This window comes from Pristiophorus japonicus, unplaced genomic scaffold (genome assembly GCF_044704955.1).
Source record: "Pristiophorus japonicus isolate sPriJap1 unplaced genomic scaffold, sPriJap1.hap1 HAP1_SCAFFOLD_445, whole genome shotgun sequence".
NCBI classification, from domain to species: Eukaryota; Metazoa; Chordata; class Chondrichthyes; family Pristiophoridae; genus Pristiophorus; species Pristiophorus japonicus.
In genome coordinates, this window is record NW_027254347.1 from 101,792 (window position 1) to 116,909 (window position 15,118).

Sequence of the window (15,118 nt, forward strand, 5' to 3'; positions counted from 1 at the left end):
ACGACTCCCAAAGGCCCCAAGGTTGTCCTCCTATATTGCCGTATTTTTTTTTTAATGCAGACTGCTGCCTCCTCTCCTAGGAGCGGACATGTGGGCTTGGTTTTTGGCGTTTTTGTTCTAGAAGTTTCCACTGCGCGCTCCCCTCGGGAACGTGTGTGTGTGTGTTTTGTTCGTCCAGTTTGAAAATCCTGTTCTCCAATCCACGTTTTCCCCCCCCATTTTTCTGTGACATGATTTCGGCCGTTGCAAGCTAACTTTGCGCTAATCGAGCATTACCTCATGGATTTTGGAGGGGGAGGTCAAAGGGCAACAGGCTGGTGTGGTGAGCGAGTTGGCGAGTTCCCCCGCCCCACCCCCTCCCAGTCTAAACACTCGATCGGGGGAGTGGGGTTATGGTATGGTGAGGAATCTGGAACCGGTATCAAAATGGCCACAAAGAACATTTATCCACTGGAGGTCACATGTCGAGACTGGTTTCCATGGTTACACTATGATTTGTCCATATTGGGGCATGGCCTCCAATGGTCCAGTTGACCCAAGTCCAAGACTTGCTGATTCCAGTTTGAGTTGCCCCTTATTTTTGAGATTCACTGCCCATACCCCATCCCCTTTCCCCATCGCTCGACCTAGCAGACTAGGCCCAGTTTCCCCGTGGCCTTTCCTTGACCCTAGTCTCTTGCCGGAGAGGGGAGGGGGGGGGGTGCCTGAAGGAAGTGAGCCACACTGGGGTCCTGAGGCAAAAGTGACCCATCAGATTGACACTTCTCCAGTTGCAGAGTAAACTGCCTTCACCACTCCAATTCTGCTCGTGTCTATGTGCCGCATATCTTGTCTGTTCTCCCACCAGCCCTTCCCATTTAAGAATTGGGCTGCCATCTTGCGATTGCAGTTGGGGCCTTCCCTTGACAGAAAATTTTCTTCTGCCCCCCAGCTTCCCTTTTTTTTTAATCCTCTCCATGCACACCGAAGCTATCACTGGTCGCACAAGGGGGTCCTCTTCCTGGTTCGATGTTGATTTTAAGGATGAGCCCTCTCGCTAGGCCCGATTTTGTGGAGACCGCTCTCGGGTGGGTGGCCTCAATCTACCTGTAGGACCCTCGCACTGGTAAACCTGTTACTTCTGTGCAATATGTGGGAGGAAATTCGCAAAAAAAAAAATGTTTATTTTATTGCAAATAAATTATATTGGACTGAAATTCCAAAGCAAACCTTTGTTTCTCTCTCTCTCTTTCGGTCTTGGCTATTGGCAGCGGGCGTTTCTCTGGTCACCTACTGCGCGGGTCCTTCCTTAGTTGCCTATGTTACAAGATGGTGGTGAGCACACGTCAATCGTTGACTCTGCTTGTCCAATCTTTCCAAATGATCCAGGGGCTTTGGGTGCTAAACAGGTTGAATAGACTCGACTTGTATTCCCTCGAGTTTAGAGCATTTATTATATTAAGGATTTAGACTTTGGAATCAAAAACTCAATTTCTAAATTTGCGGATGACACCAAATTGGGGTGGGGGGGGGGGGGGGTGTCATTAGCACTGAGGACTGCAACAAATGACAGGACATTAATAATTGGAACAGAGGAGGCTGAGAGGAGACCTCATTGAGGTGTAAAAAAATTTTGAGGAGCCTGGATATAGTGGATAGCCAGGGCCTATTTCCCTTGGTGAAGGGGGCATAGATTTTAGGTGGTTGGTGGAAGGTTTTGAGGAGAGGCTTCTTTACGCAGAGGGTTGTGGGGATCTGGAACTCTCTGCCTGGAAGAGTGGTGGATGCAGAAACCCTCGCCACTTTTCAGAGATGGTTGGATGGGCACTTGAAGTGCAGTAACCTGCAGGGTTACGGACCGAGAGCTGGTAATTGGGATTAGACTGGATGACCTCTTGTTGGCTGTCACAGATACGATGGTGAGTACTGCAGGGAATCGAATACGGCCAGGGTGGTGATCTGGACTAGTTTTGATCACCTGGATGGGTCAGAGGAATTTTCCCAAATTTTTTTTTCCCCCCTCCCCCAATTTATGATTTTCGCCTCTCCCAGGAGATCCCATGGCTCCGGTTGGGGTGGAGTGTAGAATGTTTCAGTGTAAGGGGTGTCGCAGTTGTGTGGGGTGGACTGGTTGGGCCGGGTTCTCTTTGCCTTTCCGTCATTGTTCGTGGGTTTATATGTAACCTTCAGGGCTGTTGACCGAGGGCCGTGCGGCTCTTTGTCGGCCGGCACGGACACGATGGGCCGAAATGGCCTCCTTCTGCGCTGTAAATTTCTGTGTTTCTATTAACTTTGTAGAATGGGGTTATCATTGGCCAATGAAGTTCAACACCGATAAATGTGATATTTGGGTAGGAACGATAGGGAAGTCATTTATTACTTGGAGGGTGAGAGTCTGGGTGGGGTAGAGGAACAAAGCGATCTCTGATACAAACACACATCACTAAACATTGACACAGGTTAGCAAGGCCATAAAAAAAGCAAACCAAGAACTAGGGTTTATTTCTAGAGGGATAGAATTGAAAAGTAGGGATGTTATGCTGAACCTGTGTCGAACCTTGGTTAGACCACACTGCGTACAGTTCTGGTCACCATATTATAAACAGGATAGAGAGGCACTGGAGAAGGTGCAGAGAAGGTTTACAAGGATGGTACCAGAAATGCGAGGGTGTACATATCAGGAAAGGATGAACAGGCTGGGTCTCCTTTCACTTGAAAAGAGAAGGCTGAGGGGTGAGCTAATAGAGGTCTTTAAAATGATGAAAGGTTTTGATCGAGTGGATACAGAGTGTTTCCACTTGTGGGGAAGAGCATAACTAGAGGCCATCAATATTAGATAGTCACCCAGAAACCCAATGGGGAATTCAGGAGAAACTTCTTTACCCAGAGAGCGGTGAGAATGTGGAACTTGCTGCCACAGGGAGGGGTTGAGGCAAATAGTATCGATGTATTTAAGGGGAGGCTGGATAAACATATGAGGGAGAAGGGAATAGAGGGTTATGCTGATAGAGTTAGATGAGGAAAGACGGGAGGAGGCTCGAGTGGAACATAAACGCCGGCGTGGACTGGTTGGGCCCAATGGCCTGTTTCTGGGCTGTATATTCCGTTTAATTAAGGGGTGATCTAATCGAGGTGTTTAAGATGATTTAAAGGGGTAGATAAGACCATAAGAAATAGGAGCAGGAGTCGGCCATTCGGCCCCTCGAGCCTGCTCCGCCATTCAATAAGATCATGGCTGATCTGATCATGGACTCAGCTCCACTTCCCTGCCCGCTCCCCACAATCCTTCACTCCCTTATCGCTCACAAATATCTCGATCCCCGCCTTAAATATATTCAATGTCCCAGCCTCCACAGCTCTCTGAGGCAGCAAATTCCACAGATTTACAACCCTCTGAGAAGAAATTTCTCCTCATCTCAGTTTTAAATGGGCGGCCCCTTATTCTGAGATCATGCCCCCTAGTTCTAGTCTCCCCCATCAGTGGAAACATCCTCTCTGCATCCACCTTGTCAAGCCCCCTCAGAATCTTATACGTTTCCATAAGATCACCTCTCATTCTTCTGAATTCCAATGAGTAGAGGCCCAACCTACTCAACCTTTCCTCATAAGTCAACCCCCTCATCTCCAAAATCAACCGAGTGAACCTTCTCTGAACTGCCTCCAAAGCAAGTATATCCTTTCGTAAATATGGAGATCAAAACTGCACGCAGTACTCCAGGTGTGGCCTCACCAATAGCCTAGTTTTGAAGATATTAAGGGGAACAGATAGGGTAGAAAGACTTGGATTTTTATAGCTTCTTTCACGACCACCGGACATCTCAAAGCGCTTTACAGCCAATGAATTTTGAAGGGTAGTCACTGTTATAATGTGGGAAATGCAGCAGCCAATTTAAGCACAGCAAGCTCCCACAAACAGAAACTGTTTTTAGTGATGTCGATTGAGGGATAAATATTGGCCCCAGGACACCGGGGAGAACTCCCCCTGCTCTTCTTCCAATAGTGGCCCCAGGATCTTTTACATCCTCCCGAGAGGGCAGACGGGGCCTCGGTTTAATGTCTCATCTGAAAGATGGCCCCTCCGACAGTGCGGTGTTCCCTCAGTACTGCCCCTCCGACAGTGCGGCGCTCCCTCAGTACCGCCCCTCGACAGTGCGGTGCTCCCTCAGTACCGCCCCTCGACAGTGCGGTGCTCCCTCAGTACCGCCCCTCGACAGTGCGGTGCTCCCTCAGTACTGCCCCTCGACAGTGCGGCGCTCCCTCAGTACTGCCCCTCTGACAGTGTGGCGCTCCCTCAGTGCTGCCCCTCTGACAGTGTGGCGCTCCCTCAGTACTGCCCCTCTGACAGTGCAGCACTCCCTCAGTACTGCCCCTCTGACAGTGCGGTGCTCCCTCAGTACTGCACTGGGAGTGTCGGACTAGATTTTTGTGCTGAAGTCCCTGGAGTGGGACTTGAACCCATGATCATCTGACTCAGGCGAGAGTGCTGCCCACTGAGCCACGGCTGACAAGCGAGGGTTAAGTTACGAGGAGAGATTACACAAACTCGGGTTGTATTTCCGGCAATTTAGAAGGTTAAGGGAGGATCTGATCGAAGTTTTCAAGACATTAAGGGGAACAGACGGTAGATCGAGAGAGACTATTTCGGCTGGTTGGGGAGTCTAGGACCAGGGGACATAGTCTGAAAATTAGAGCCAGACCTTTCAGGAGTGAAATTAGGAAACACTTCTACACACACAGGGTGGGAGAGGTTTGGAAATCTCTTCCGCAAACGGCAATTGATGCTGGGGGTCAATTATTTTTATATCTGAGATTGCTAGATTTCTGTTAATTAAAGGTATTAAGGGATCTGGGCCAAAGGAGTTAGGTCCCAGATCAGCCCCGATCTCATTGAATGGTGGAGCAGGCTGGAGGGGCTGAATTACCTCCTCCTGTTCCTATGTTGCGTTCCCTCAGTACTGCACTGGGAGAGATGGTTTCGACGATGGGCTTGTGTCTCTGGAGTGTGGCTTGAACTCATGACCTTCTGTCTTGAGTAGATCATGATCGGCAGTCCCTCGGAGTCGAGGAAGACTTGCTTCCACTCTTAACGTGAGTCCTTAGGTGGCTGAACAGTCCAATACGAGAGCCGCAGTCCCTGTCACAGGTGGGATAGACAGTGGTTGAGGGAAGGGGAGGGTGGGACTGGTTTGCCGCACGCTCCTTCCGCTGCCTGCGCTTGGTTTCTGCACGCTCTTGGCGACGAGACTCGAGGTGCTCAGCGCCCTCCCGGATGCACTTCCTCCACTTAGGGCGGTCTGGTGTTTGGCCCAGGGACTTCCAGGTGTCGGTGGGGATGTTGCACTTTATAAGGGAGGGTTTGAGGATGTCCCTTGAAACGTTTCCTCTGCCCACCTTTGGCTCGTTTGCCCGTGAAGGAGTTCCGAGTAGAGCGCTTGCTTTGGGAGTCTCGTGTCAGGCATGCGGACAATGTGGCCCTGCCCAGCGGAACTGGTCGAGTGTGGTCAGTGCTTCGATGCTGGGGATGTTGGCCTGGTCGAGGACGCTAATGTTGTTGCGTCTGTCCTCCCAGGGGATTTGCAGGATCTTGCGGAGACATCGTTGGTGGTATTTCTCCAGCGACTTGAGGTGTCTACTGTACATGGTCCATGTCTCTGAGCCATACAGAATGGCGAGCTCCCCAATGAGCCAAGCTCTCTATCCTGACACTAACAACTTCCATCGGACAAAGAAACCAATGCATCTCGCGAAAAACTTTATTTTAAAAAATAGTTTCAGCTCCCAATTCCTTTGACACCGAATTGGGAGCTCAGATTGACATATTGACGGGTTGCATCGCTAATATAGTGATACGACCACTCACATTATGAAGCAGAAATTGTATTAAATGATACAAATCAACCAACAGGAGCCTCAATTTAGCCCCTCCGACAGTGCGGCACTCCCTCAGTACTGCCCCTCCGACAGTGCGGCACTCCCTCAGTACTGCCCCTCCGACAGTGCGGCACTCCCTCAGTACTGCCCCTCCGACAGTGCGGCACTCCCTCAGTACTGCCCCTCCGACAGTGCGGCGCTCCCTCAGTACCGCCCCTCCGACAGTGCGGCACTCCCTCAGTACCGCCCCTCCGACAGTGCGGCGATCCCTCAGTACCGCCCCTCCGACAGTGCGGCCCTCCCTCAGTACTGCCCCTCCGACAGTGCGGCCCTCCCTCAGTACTGCCCCGCCGACAGTGTGGCACTCCCTCAGTACTGCCCCTCCGACAGTGCGGCACTCCCTCAGTACTGCCCCTCCGACAGTGCGGCACTCCCTCAGTACTGCCCCTCCGACAGTGCGGCGCTCCCTCAGTACTGCCCCTCCGACAGTGCGGCGTTCCCTCAGTACTGCCCCTCCGACAGTGCGGCGCTCCCTCAGTACTGCCCCTCCGACAGCGCAGTGCGGCGCTCCCTCAGTACTGTCCCTCCGACAGTGCGGCGCTCCCTCAGCACTGCCCCTCCGACAGTGCGGCGCTCCCTCAGTACTGCCCCTCCGACAGCGCAGTGCGGCGCTCCCTCAGTACTGCCCCTCCGACAGTGCAGTGCGGCGCTCCCTCAGTACTGCCCCTCCGACAGCGCAGTGCGGCGCTCCCTCAGTACTGCCCCTCCGACAGTGCAGTGCGGCGCTCCCTCAGTACTGCCCCTCCGACAGTGCAGTGCGGCGCTCCCTCAGTACTGCTCGTGATCTGCGTTCCTTATGGCCCAGCATTCCCCATAAATCTGTGTTTGTGGCCTGTGTTTGTTTGCAGGCTGCATGGCCCTCGTTACCTGCACCATCCCGACAGTCCGCCCTACCCCGTGGTCAACCCACTCACCTTTGACCGTTGGCTGGGAAACTGCGCTCGGTGGATCAGAGCCCAATCCCAGATGCCCAGGACATCCATGGTGTCCAGACCAACGGCAACACTACCTTGGCAACCGGATGGGAAATTCCGGGAGCCCCACGGCATTGCTCCCAAGAAAGGTTTTCCATCTAAGGTCTCGGAGTTCTGGAGCAGAGACGTGCGCTGTTTAGTCAGCCAATGTCTGGTCCCTTCGTCGCGGGAGCGAGTTCAGAAAATGGCCATTGGAGCCAATCACGGTCCAGAACACACCAGCCAATGGGATTGACGCATTTCTTGACGTAGCAAAGGGCCAATCGGTTGCTGTTTTTTTCCGTGATTCATTCACAAGATGTGGGCGTTGCTGGCGAGGCCGGCATTTATTGCCCGTCCCTAATTGCCCCTTGAGGAGGTGGTGGTGAGCTCCTTCTTGAACCGCTGCAGTCCGTGTGCTCCCACAGTGCTGTTAGGGAGGGAGTTCCAGGATTGTGACCCAGCGACGATGAAGGAACGGCCGATATATTCCCGAGTCGGGATGGTGTGTGACTGGGAGGGGAACGTGGAGGTGGTGGTGTTCCCATGCGCCTGCTGCCCTTGACCTTCTAGGCGGGTAGAGGTCGCGGGTTTGTGAGGTGCTGCCGAAGAAGCCTTGGCGAGTTGCCGCGGTGCATCTTGTAGACGGTGCACACTGCAGCCACAGTGTGCCGGTGGTGGAGGGAGTGAGTGTTGAAGGTGGTGGGTAGCGTGTCGATCGAGCGGCTGCTTTGTCCTGGATGGTGTCGAGCTTCTCGAGTGTTGTTGGGGCTGCAACTCACCCAGGCAAGTGGGGAGTGTTCCATCACACTCCTGACTTGTGCCGTGTAGATGGTGGAGAGGCTTTGGGGAGTCAGGAGGTGAGACACTCGCCGCAGAATACCCAGCCTCTGATCTGCTCTTGTGGCCACAGTATTTATGTGGCTGGTCCAGTTAGGTTTCTGGTGACCCCCAGGATGTTGATGGGGGATTCGGTGATGGGAATGCCATTGAATGTCAAGGGGCGGTGGTTAGACTCTCGCTTGTTGGAGACAGCCATTGCCTGGCATTGTGGGGTGCGAATGTTACTTGCCACTTATCAGCCCAAGCCTGAATGTTGTCCAGGTCTTGCTGGATGTGGGCACGGACTGCTCCATTATCTGAGGGGTTGTGAATGGAACTGAACACTGTGCAATCATCAGCGAACATCCCCACTTCTGACCTTATGATGGAGGGAAGGTCATTGATGAAGAAGCTGAAGATGGTTGGGCCGAGGACACTGGCCTGAGGAACTGCCGCTGTCTGGCTCTCCCACCCCGGCCACATTTCCTCTGCCGCCCCCCCTCCCCCCCCCGGATGGGGCAGGTTTTACCGGTGTTGCTGGGGGAACTTGGGCGAGGGGGGCAAGTGACGCACAGGAGGCAGGTCGTAGTGGCTGGGGATGTGGCTGTTCTTGGGGGAGTCGTAGTGGTTCTCCTGGGGGCCGCACTCCGTCACCCCGTCGGCTCTGCTCCCTGGTCAGAGAGAGAGAGAGAACACAACGCGTCAGACCCAGGGCCCATTCCACAGGCCGCCACACCCACCCGCCATTGGGGTGAGAGAGAGAGAGAGAGAGGGGGTGATGGAGGGAGGGAGAGAGGGAGGAGGTGAGAGAGAGAGGGGGAGGGGGGGGAGGGAGGGGGGTGGGAGAGAAAGAGGGAGGGAGAGAAGGAGGGAGGGAGAGAGGGAGGAGGTGAGAGAGAGAGGGGGGAGGGGGGTGAGAGAGGGGGAGGGGGAGGGGGGTGGGAGAGAAAGAGGGGGAGGGGGGGGAGGGAGGGGGGTGGGAGAGAAAGAGGGGGAGGGGGGAGAGGGAGGGGGGTGGGAGAGAAGGAGGGAGGGGGGTGGGAGAGAAGGAGGGAGGGGGGTGGGAGAGAAGGAGGGAGGGGGGTGGGAGAGAAGGAGGGAGGGGGGTGGGAGAGAAGGAGGGAGGGGGGTGGGAGAGGAGGGAGGGGGGTAGGAGGGAAGGAGGGAGGGAGGGAGGGAGGGGGGGGTGTGGGAGAGAAGGAAGGAGGGAGGGGGGTGGGAGAGAAGGAGGGAGGCAGAGACAGAGAGGAAGAGAGAGGGGGGAGGGGGAAAGAGAGGGAGGGGGGGATGGGAGAGACGGAGAGAGAGGGGGGGGAGGCAGAGATGGGAGAGGGAGGGAAAGGGGTGAGGGAGAGAGAGAGAGGGTGAGAGAGGGGGGGAGGGAGGTGGAGGTGGGGGAGGGGAGGGAGAGAGGGAGGGGGAGAGAGAGGGAAAGAGAGGGAGGGGGGATGGGAGAGAGAGAGGGAGGGGGAGGGGAGGGAGGGTAGGGAGAGAGGGGGGGAGGCAGAGAGGGAGAGAGAGAGAGGGAGAGGGAGGTGAGAGAGAGAGGGGGAGGGAGGGAGGTAGGGGGAGGGAGAGAGAGAGAGAGAGGGGGAGGTAGGGGGAGGGAGGGAGCGAGAAAGAGAGGGAGAGGGGAGGGACAGAAAGGGAAAGAAAGAGAGAGAATCGGCGAAAGAAAGGAAGACTTGCATTTAAATAGCGCCTTTCATGACCTCAGAACATCTCAAAGCGCTTTATAGCCAATGAAGTACTTTTGAAGTGTGGTCACTGTTGTAATGTGGGAAACAGCAAGCTCCCACACACAGCAATGTGATAATGACCAGGTATATCAGCACCAAGGTCGGTCTCTTGTAAAAAAAAAACATCTGCCTGAGAGATAACCGCCCTTAATAGACATTTCTGTGATGTCATAGAAACATAGAAACATAGAAAATAGGTGCAGGAGTAGGCCATTCAGCCCTTCAAGCCTGCACCATCATTCAATAAGATCATGGCTGATCATTCCCTCAGTACCCCTTTCCTGCTTTCTCTCCATACCCCTTGATCCCTTTAGCCGTAAGGGCCACATCTAACTCCCTCTTGAATATATCCAATGAACTGGCATCAACAACTCTCTGCGGTAGAGAATTCCACAGGTTAACAACTCTCTGAGTGAAGAAGTTTCTCCTCATCTTAGTCCTAAATGGCCTACCCCTTATCCTAAGACTATGTCCCCTGGTTCTGGACTTCCCCAACATCAGGAACATTCTTCCTGCATCCAACCTGTCCAGTCCCGTTAGAATTTTATATGTTTCTATGCGATCCCCTCTCATCCTTCTAAACTCCAGTGAATAAAGGCCCAGTTGATCCAGTCTCTCCTCATATATCAGTCCTGCCATCCCTGGAATCAGTCTGGTGAACCTTCGCTGCACTCCCTCAATAACAAGAACATCCTTCCTCAGATTAGGAGACCAAAACTGAACACAATATTCCAGGTGAGGCCTCACCAAGGCCCTGTACAACTCCCTGTACAGTAAGACCTCCCTGCTCCTATTCTCAAATCCCCTAGCTATGAAGGCCAACATACCATGTGCCTTCTTCACCGCCTGCTGTACCTGCATGCCAACTTTCAATGACTGATGTTCCCAGGTCTCGTTGCACCTCCCCTTTTCCTAATCTGCCGCCATTCAGATAATATTCTGCCTTCGTGTTTTTGACCCCAAAGTGGATAACCTCACATTTATTCACATTATACTTCATCTGCCATGTATTTGCCCACTCACCTAACCTGTCCAAATCACCCTGCAGCCTCTTAGCGTCCTCCTCACAGCTCACATCACCACCCAGCTTAGTGTCATCTGCAAACTTGAAGATATTACACTCAATTCCTTCATCGAAATCATTAATGTATATTGTAAATAGCTGTGGTCCCAGCACTGAGCCCTGCGGCACCCCACTAGTCACTGCCTGCCATTCTGAAAAGGACTCGTTTATCCCAACTCTCTGCTTCCTGTCTGCCAACCAGTTCTCTATCCACATCAGTACATTACCCCCAATACCATGTGCTTTGATTTTGCACAACAATCTCTTGTGCGGGACCTTGTCAAAAGCCTTTTGAAAGTCCAAATACACCACATCTACTGGTTCTCCCTTGTCCACTCTGCTAGTTACATCCTCAAAAAATTCCAGAAGATTCGTCAAGCATGATTTCCCTTTCATAAATCCATGTTGACTTGGACCAATCCTGTCACTGCTTTCCAAATGCGCTGCTATTTTATCCTTAATGATTGATTCCAACATTTTCCCCACTACTGATGTCAGACTAACCGGTCTATAATTACCCGTTTTCTCTCTCCCTCCTTTTTTAAAAAGTGGTGTTACATTAGCTACCCTCCAATCCATAGGAACTGATCCAGAGTCGATCGACTGTTGGAAAATGATCACCAATGCATCCACTATTTCTAGGGCCACTTCCTTAAGTACTCTGGGATGCAGACTATCAGGCCCCGGGGATTTATCGGCCTTCAATCCCATCAATTTCCCGAACACAATTTCCCGCCTAATAAGGATATCCTTCAGTTCCTCCTCCTCACTAGACCCACTGTCCCCTAGTACATTCGGAAGGTTATTTGTGTCTTCCTTCGTGAAGACAGAACCGAAGTATTTGTTCAACTGGTCTGCCATTTCTTTGTTCCCCATTATAAATTCACCTGAGTCCCACTGCAAGGGACCTACATTTGTCTTCACTAATCTTTTTCTCTTCACATATTTATAGAAGCTTTTGCAGTCAGTTTTTATGTTCCCTGCAAGCTTCCTCTCATACTCTATTTTCCCCCTCCTAATTAAACCCTTAGTCCTCCTCTGTTGAATTCTAAATTTCTCCCAGTCCTCAGGTTTGTTGCCTTTTCTAGCCAATTTATATGCCTCTTCCTTGGTTTTAACACTATCCTTAACTTCCCTTGTTAGCCATGGTTGAGCCACCTTCGCCGTTTTATTTTTACTACAGACGTGGCACTGGTAGCAATCCGGAGATTACTACCTTTGAGGTCCTACTTTTTAATTTAGCTCCTAGCTCCCTAAATTCGTCTTATAGGACCTCATCCTGTTTTTTACCTATATGCACCACGACAACTGGCTGTGTGACTACCGCGAGGAACACGTGAAATACAAGCTCCTCCCACCGAGCGAGACAGACACTTGGCGTCGCGCGGATCTCCGCATGGGACAAGGTGTTGTGGAGAGATGGGGGGAGGGCAACGGGGAAGAACAAGCAATGGTACCCTCTCACCTCTCGCCCCTCACCGTCACTCATCACCTCTCCCCTCAGCTCTCACCCATCTCCCCTCACACCCCTCACCTCTCACCGTCACCCCTCTCAACCTTCACAACCCTCATCCTTCTTACACCTCATCTCTCAACCTCATCCCTCTCACCCTTCACCTCTCACCTATCACCCTTCAACCACTCCCCCTCCCCCTCTTCCCCCTCCCATGCACCCCTTCTACCCCTCCCCGCACCCCCTCCCCCTCTCCCCTTCCTCCCATCTACCTCTCTGTCCTCTGCCCTCTCCCCCCATCGCCCTCCCCCACTCTCGTTCCCCTCCCCTCAATCCCCTCCTCCCCGTCCCCCTCGCCCCGCCCCACCCCCTCGCCCCCCCCCCTCCTCCCGCCCCACCCCCTCTCACCTCCCTCGGGCTCTCCCATCCCCGGCTCGTCGACGAGGCCGATCTCGGCGTAGGAGGCGTCCTGGCCGGCCGGAGTGGTCATCTCCACGTAGCTGCTCTCGGAGGGTTTGGGGGCCGGCGGGGGCCCGGACAGCGAGGGCAGGTCGCGGATCGTGGCGTACGGATTCTCCCCACTGCTCACCGAACCGCAGCTGGAGGCGGAGCCTTTGATGTAATCTGTGGGTCACAAGGAGAGGTCAGGGGTCAGGGAGCATTGACAGCCCGACCCCAGCATGGTCTGGGGAGGGGGAGGGGGAGGGGGAGGGGAAGGGGAGTTAAAGGATGGGGGAGGAGGGGAGTTAGAGTTAAAGGGTGAGGGGGCAAGGGGAGTTAGAGAGTGAGGGTAAGGGGATTAGAAGGTGAGGGGCAAGGGGAGTTAGAGGGTGAGGGGCAAGGGGAGTTAAAGGGTGAGGGGGCGAGGGGAGTTAGAGGGTGAGGGCGTGAGGGGAGTTAGAGGGTGAGGGGGCAAGGGGAGTTAGAGGGTGAGGGGGCGAGGGGAGTTAGAGGGTGAGGGGGCGAGGGGAGTTAGAGGGTGAGGAGACAAGAGGAGTTAGAGGGTGAGGGGCGAGGGGAGTTAGAGGGTGAGGGGCGAGGGGAGTTAGAGGGTGGGGGCGAGGGCAGTTAGAGGGTGAGGGGTGAGGGAGCATGGGGAGTTAGAGGGTGAGGGGCGAGGAGAAAGGTGAGTTAGAGGGGCGAGGGGGAAGGTGAGTTAGAGGGTGAGGGATGAGGGGGAAGGTGAGTTAGAGGGTGAGGGGTGAGAGGAATTAGAGGGTGAGGGGAATTAGGGGGTGAGGGACGAGGGGCGCGAGGGGAGAGGGGTTGAAGGGTGAGCAGGTTGTAGGGGGCAGGGGACGAGGGGTTAAAGGGGAATGGGAGAGGGAGTGAAGGAGGGAGTGAGGGAGGGAGGGAGGAGATGGTGAGGGGTGAGGGCCCACCTACCTGTGTTGTAGTATTTCCCCAGGCTGTTGCTGTAACTGTAACTTCTGTCCATTCCGCAGGCTCCTGTGCAGAGCGAGGGGGAAGGGAGGGAGAGTGAGGGGGCAAGAGGGGGGAGGGAGGTGGAGGAGGGCAGAGGGGCAAGAGAGAGATGGACAGAGGGTGAGGGGAAAGAGAGAGAGGGGTTGAGAGAATGGGAGAGGGAACGAGGGGGGATGGACATTAGAGAAAGGGGAGAGAGGGAGGGATTGATAGAGAGAGACGACATTAGATTGAGGGAGAGAAATGCGCACAGGGACAGAGAATAGCAGGGAGAGAGGGAGGAGGGAGCAGAGGGAGAGAGAGAAACAAAGAGAGGGGAATAAAGTGAGAGACAAGAGGAAGTCAGGCAGAAACAGGCAGAGACACGAAAGGGCCGTGGAGAGAGAGAGAGAGAGAGAGTGTGTGAGAGAGAGAGAGAGAGTGTGTGAGAGAGAGAGAGTGAGAGAGAGGGATGGAGAGAGAAGGAGAGTGAGTGAGAGAGAGAGAAAGAGAGAGAGAGTGAGAGAGAGAGAGCGAGTGTGAGAGAGAGGGAGGGAGAGAGTGTGAGAGAGGGAGAGAGAGAGGGAGAGTGCGTAAGACAGAGTGTGTGAGAGAGGGAGAGTGTGAGAGAGAGATATAGAGGGTGAGAGTGGGAGATAGGGAGAGAGGGAGAGGGAGTGAGAGGGTGAGAGAGAGCGAATGAGAGAGTGTGAGTGAGAGGGAGAGAGTGTGAGAGAGAGGGATTGTGAGAGAGAGGGAGCGAGGGAGAGAGTGAGAGAGGGAGCGAGGGAGAGAGTGAGAGTGTGCGAAAGAGAGGGAGAGAGAGTGTGTGTGAAAGAGAGTGTGAGGGAGCATGAGAGACAGAGACAGAGAGAGGGAGAGGGTGAGCGAGAGTTGTAAGAGGGAGAGAGTGAGTGAGACAGACACAGACAGAGTGAGAGAAACAGAGTGATAGTGAGTGAGAAAGTGAGAAAGAGAGAATGAGAAGGAGAGAAAATGTATAAAAGAAATAGATAAATGGTAAATGTTTAATTCAACTTGTAAACATTCCATTAACCATGACTTTTCTGAGCTTTTAATCACCTCAATATCTAAATATTTTTTGTTTAATTTTAATTTTGCGACCATCATTTTGTGAGGGATGTTTGTGTTGGGAATTGAACCCAGTAATCCCTCCAACACTCCCAGGGCAGGTACAGCACGGGTTAGATACAGAGTCAAGCTCCCTCTACATTGTCCCATCAAACACTCCCAGGGCAGGTACAGCACGGGTTAGATACAGAGTAAAGCTCCCTCTACATTGTCCCATCAAACACTCCCAGGGCAGGTACAGCACGGGTTAGATACAGAGTAAAGCTCCCTCTACATTGTCCCATCAAATACTCCCAGGGCAGGTACAGCACGGGGTTAGATACAGAGTAAAGCTCCCTCTACACTGTCCCATCAAACACTCGCAGGGCAGGTACAGCACGGGGTTAGATACAGAGTAAAGCTCCCTCTACACTGTCCCATCAAACACTCCCAGGGCAGGTACAGCATGGGGTTAGATACAGAGTAAAGCTCCCCCTACACTGTCCCATCAAACACTCCCAGGGCAGGTACAGCACGGGGTTAGATACAGAGTAAAGCTCCCTCTACACTGTCCCATCAAACACTCCCAGGGCAGGTACAGCACGGGGTTAGATACAGAGTAAAGCTCCCTCTACACTGTCCCATCAAACACTCCCAGGGCAGGTACAGCATGGGGTTAGATACAGAGTAAAGCTCCCTCTAC

General features: G+C 53.4%; 1 protein-coding gene across 1 annotated transcript in view; it reads right to left on the reverse strand.

Annotated features, from left to right (window-relative positions):
• Window positions 1–6,351: 6,351 nt before the first annotated feature.
• LOC139251815 (multiple epidermal growth factor-like domains protein 10) overlaps window positions 6,352–15,118 on the reverse strand; it is a gene marked incomplete at its 5' end in the record, with an annotated part of 196,648 nt that continues 187,881 nt past the window's right edge. The window contains 3 exons of the mRNA XM_070873307.1: window positions 6,352–8,356; window positions 12,349–12,564; window positions 13,327–13,389. Of these exons, the coding sequence (XP_070729408.1) occupies window positions 8,211–8,356; window positions 12,349–12,564; window positions 13,327–13,389 (425 nt within the window). The remainder of the gene's footprint in view (window positions 8,357–12,348; window positions 12,565–13,326; window positions 13,390–15,118) is intronic.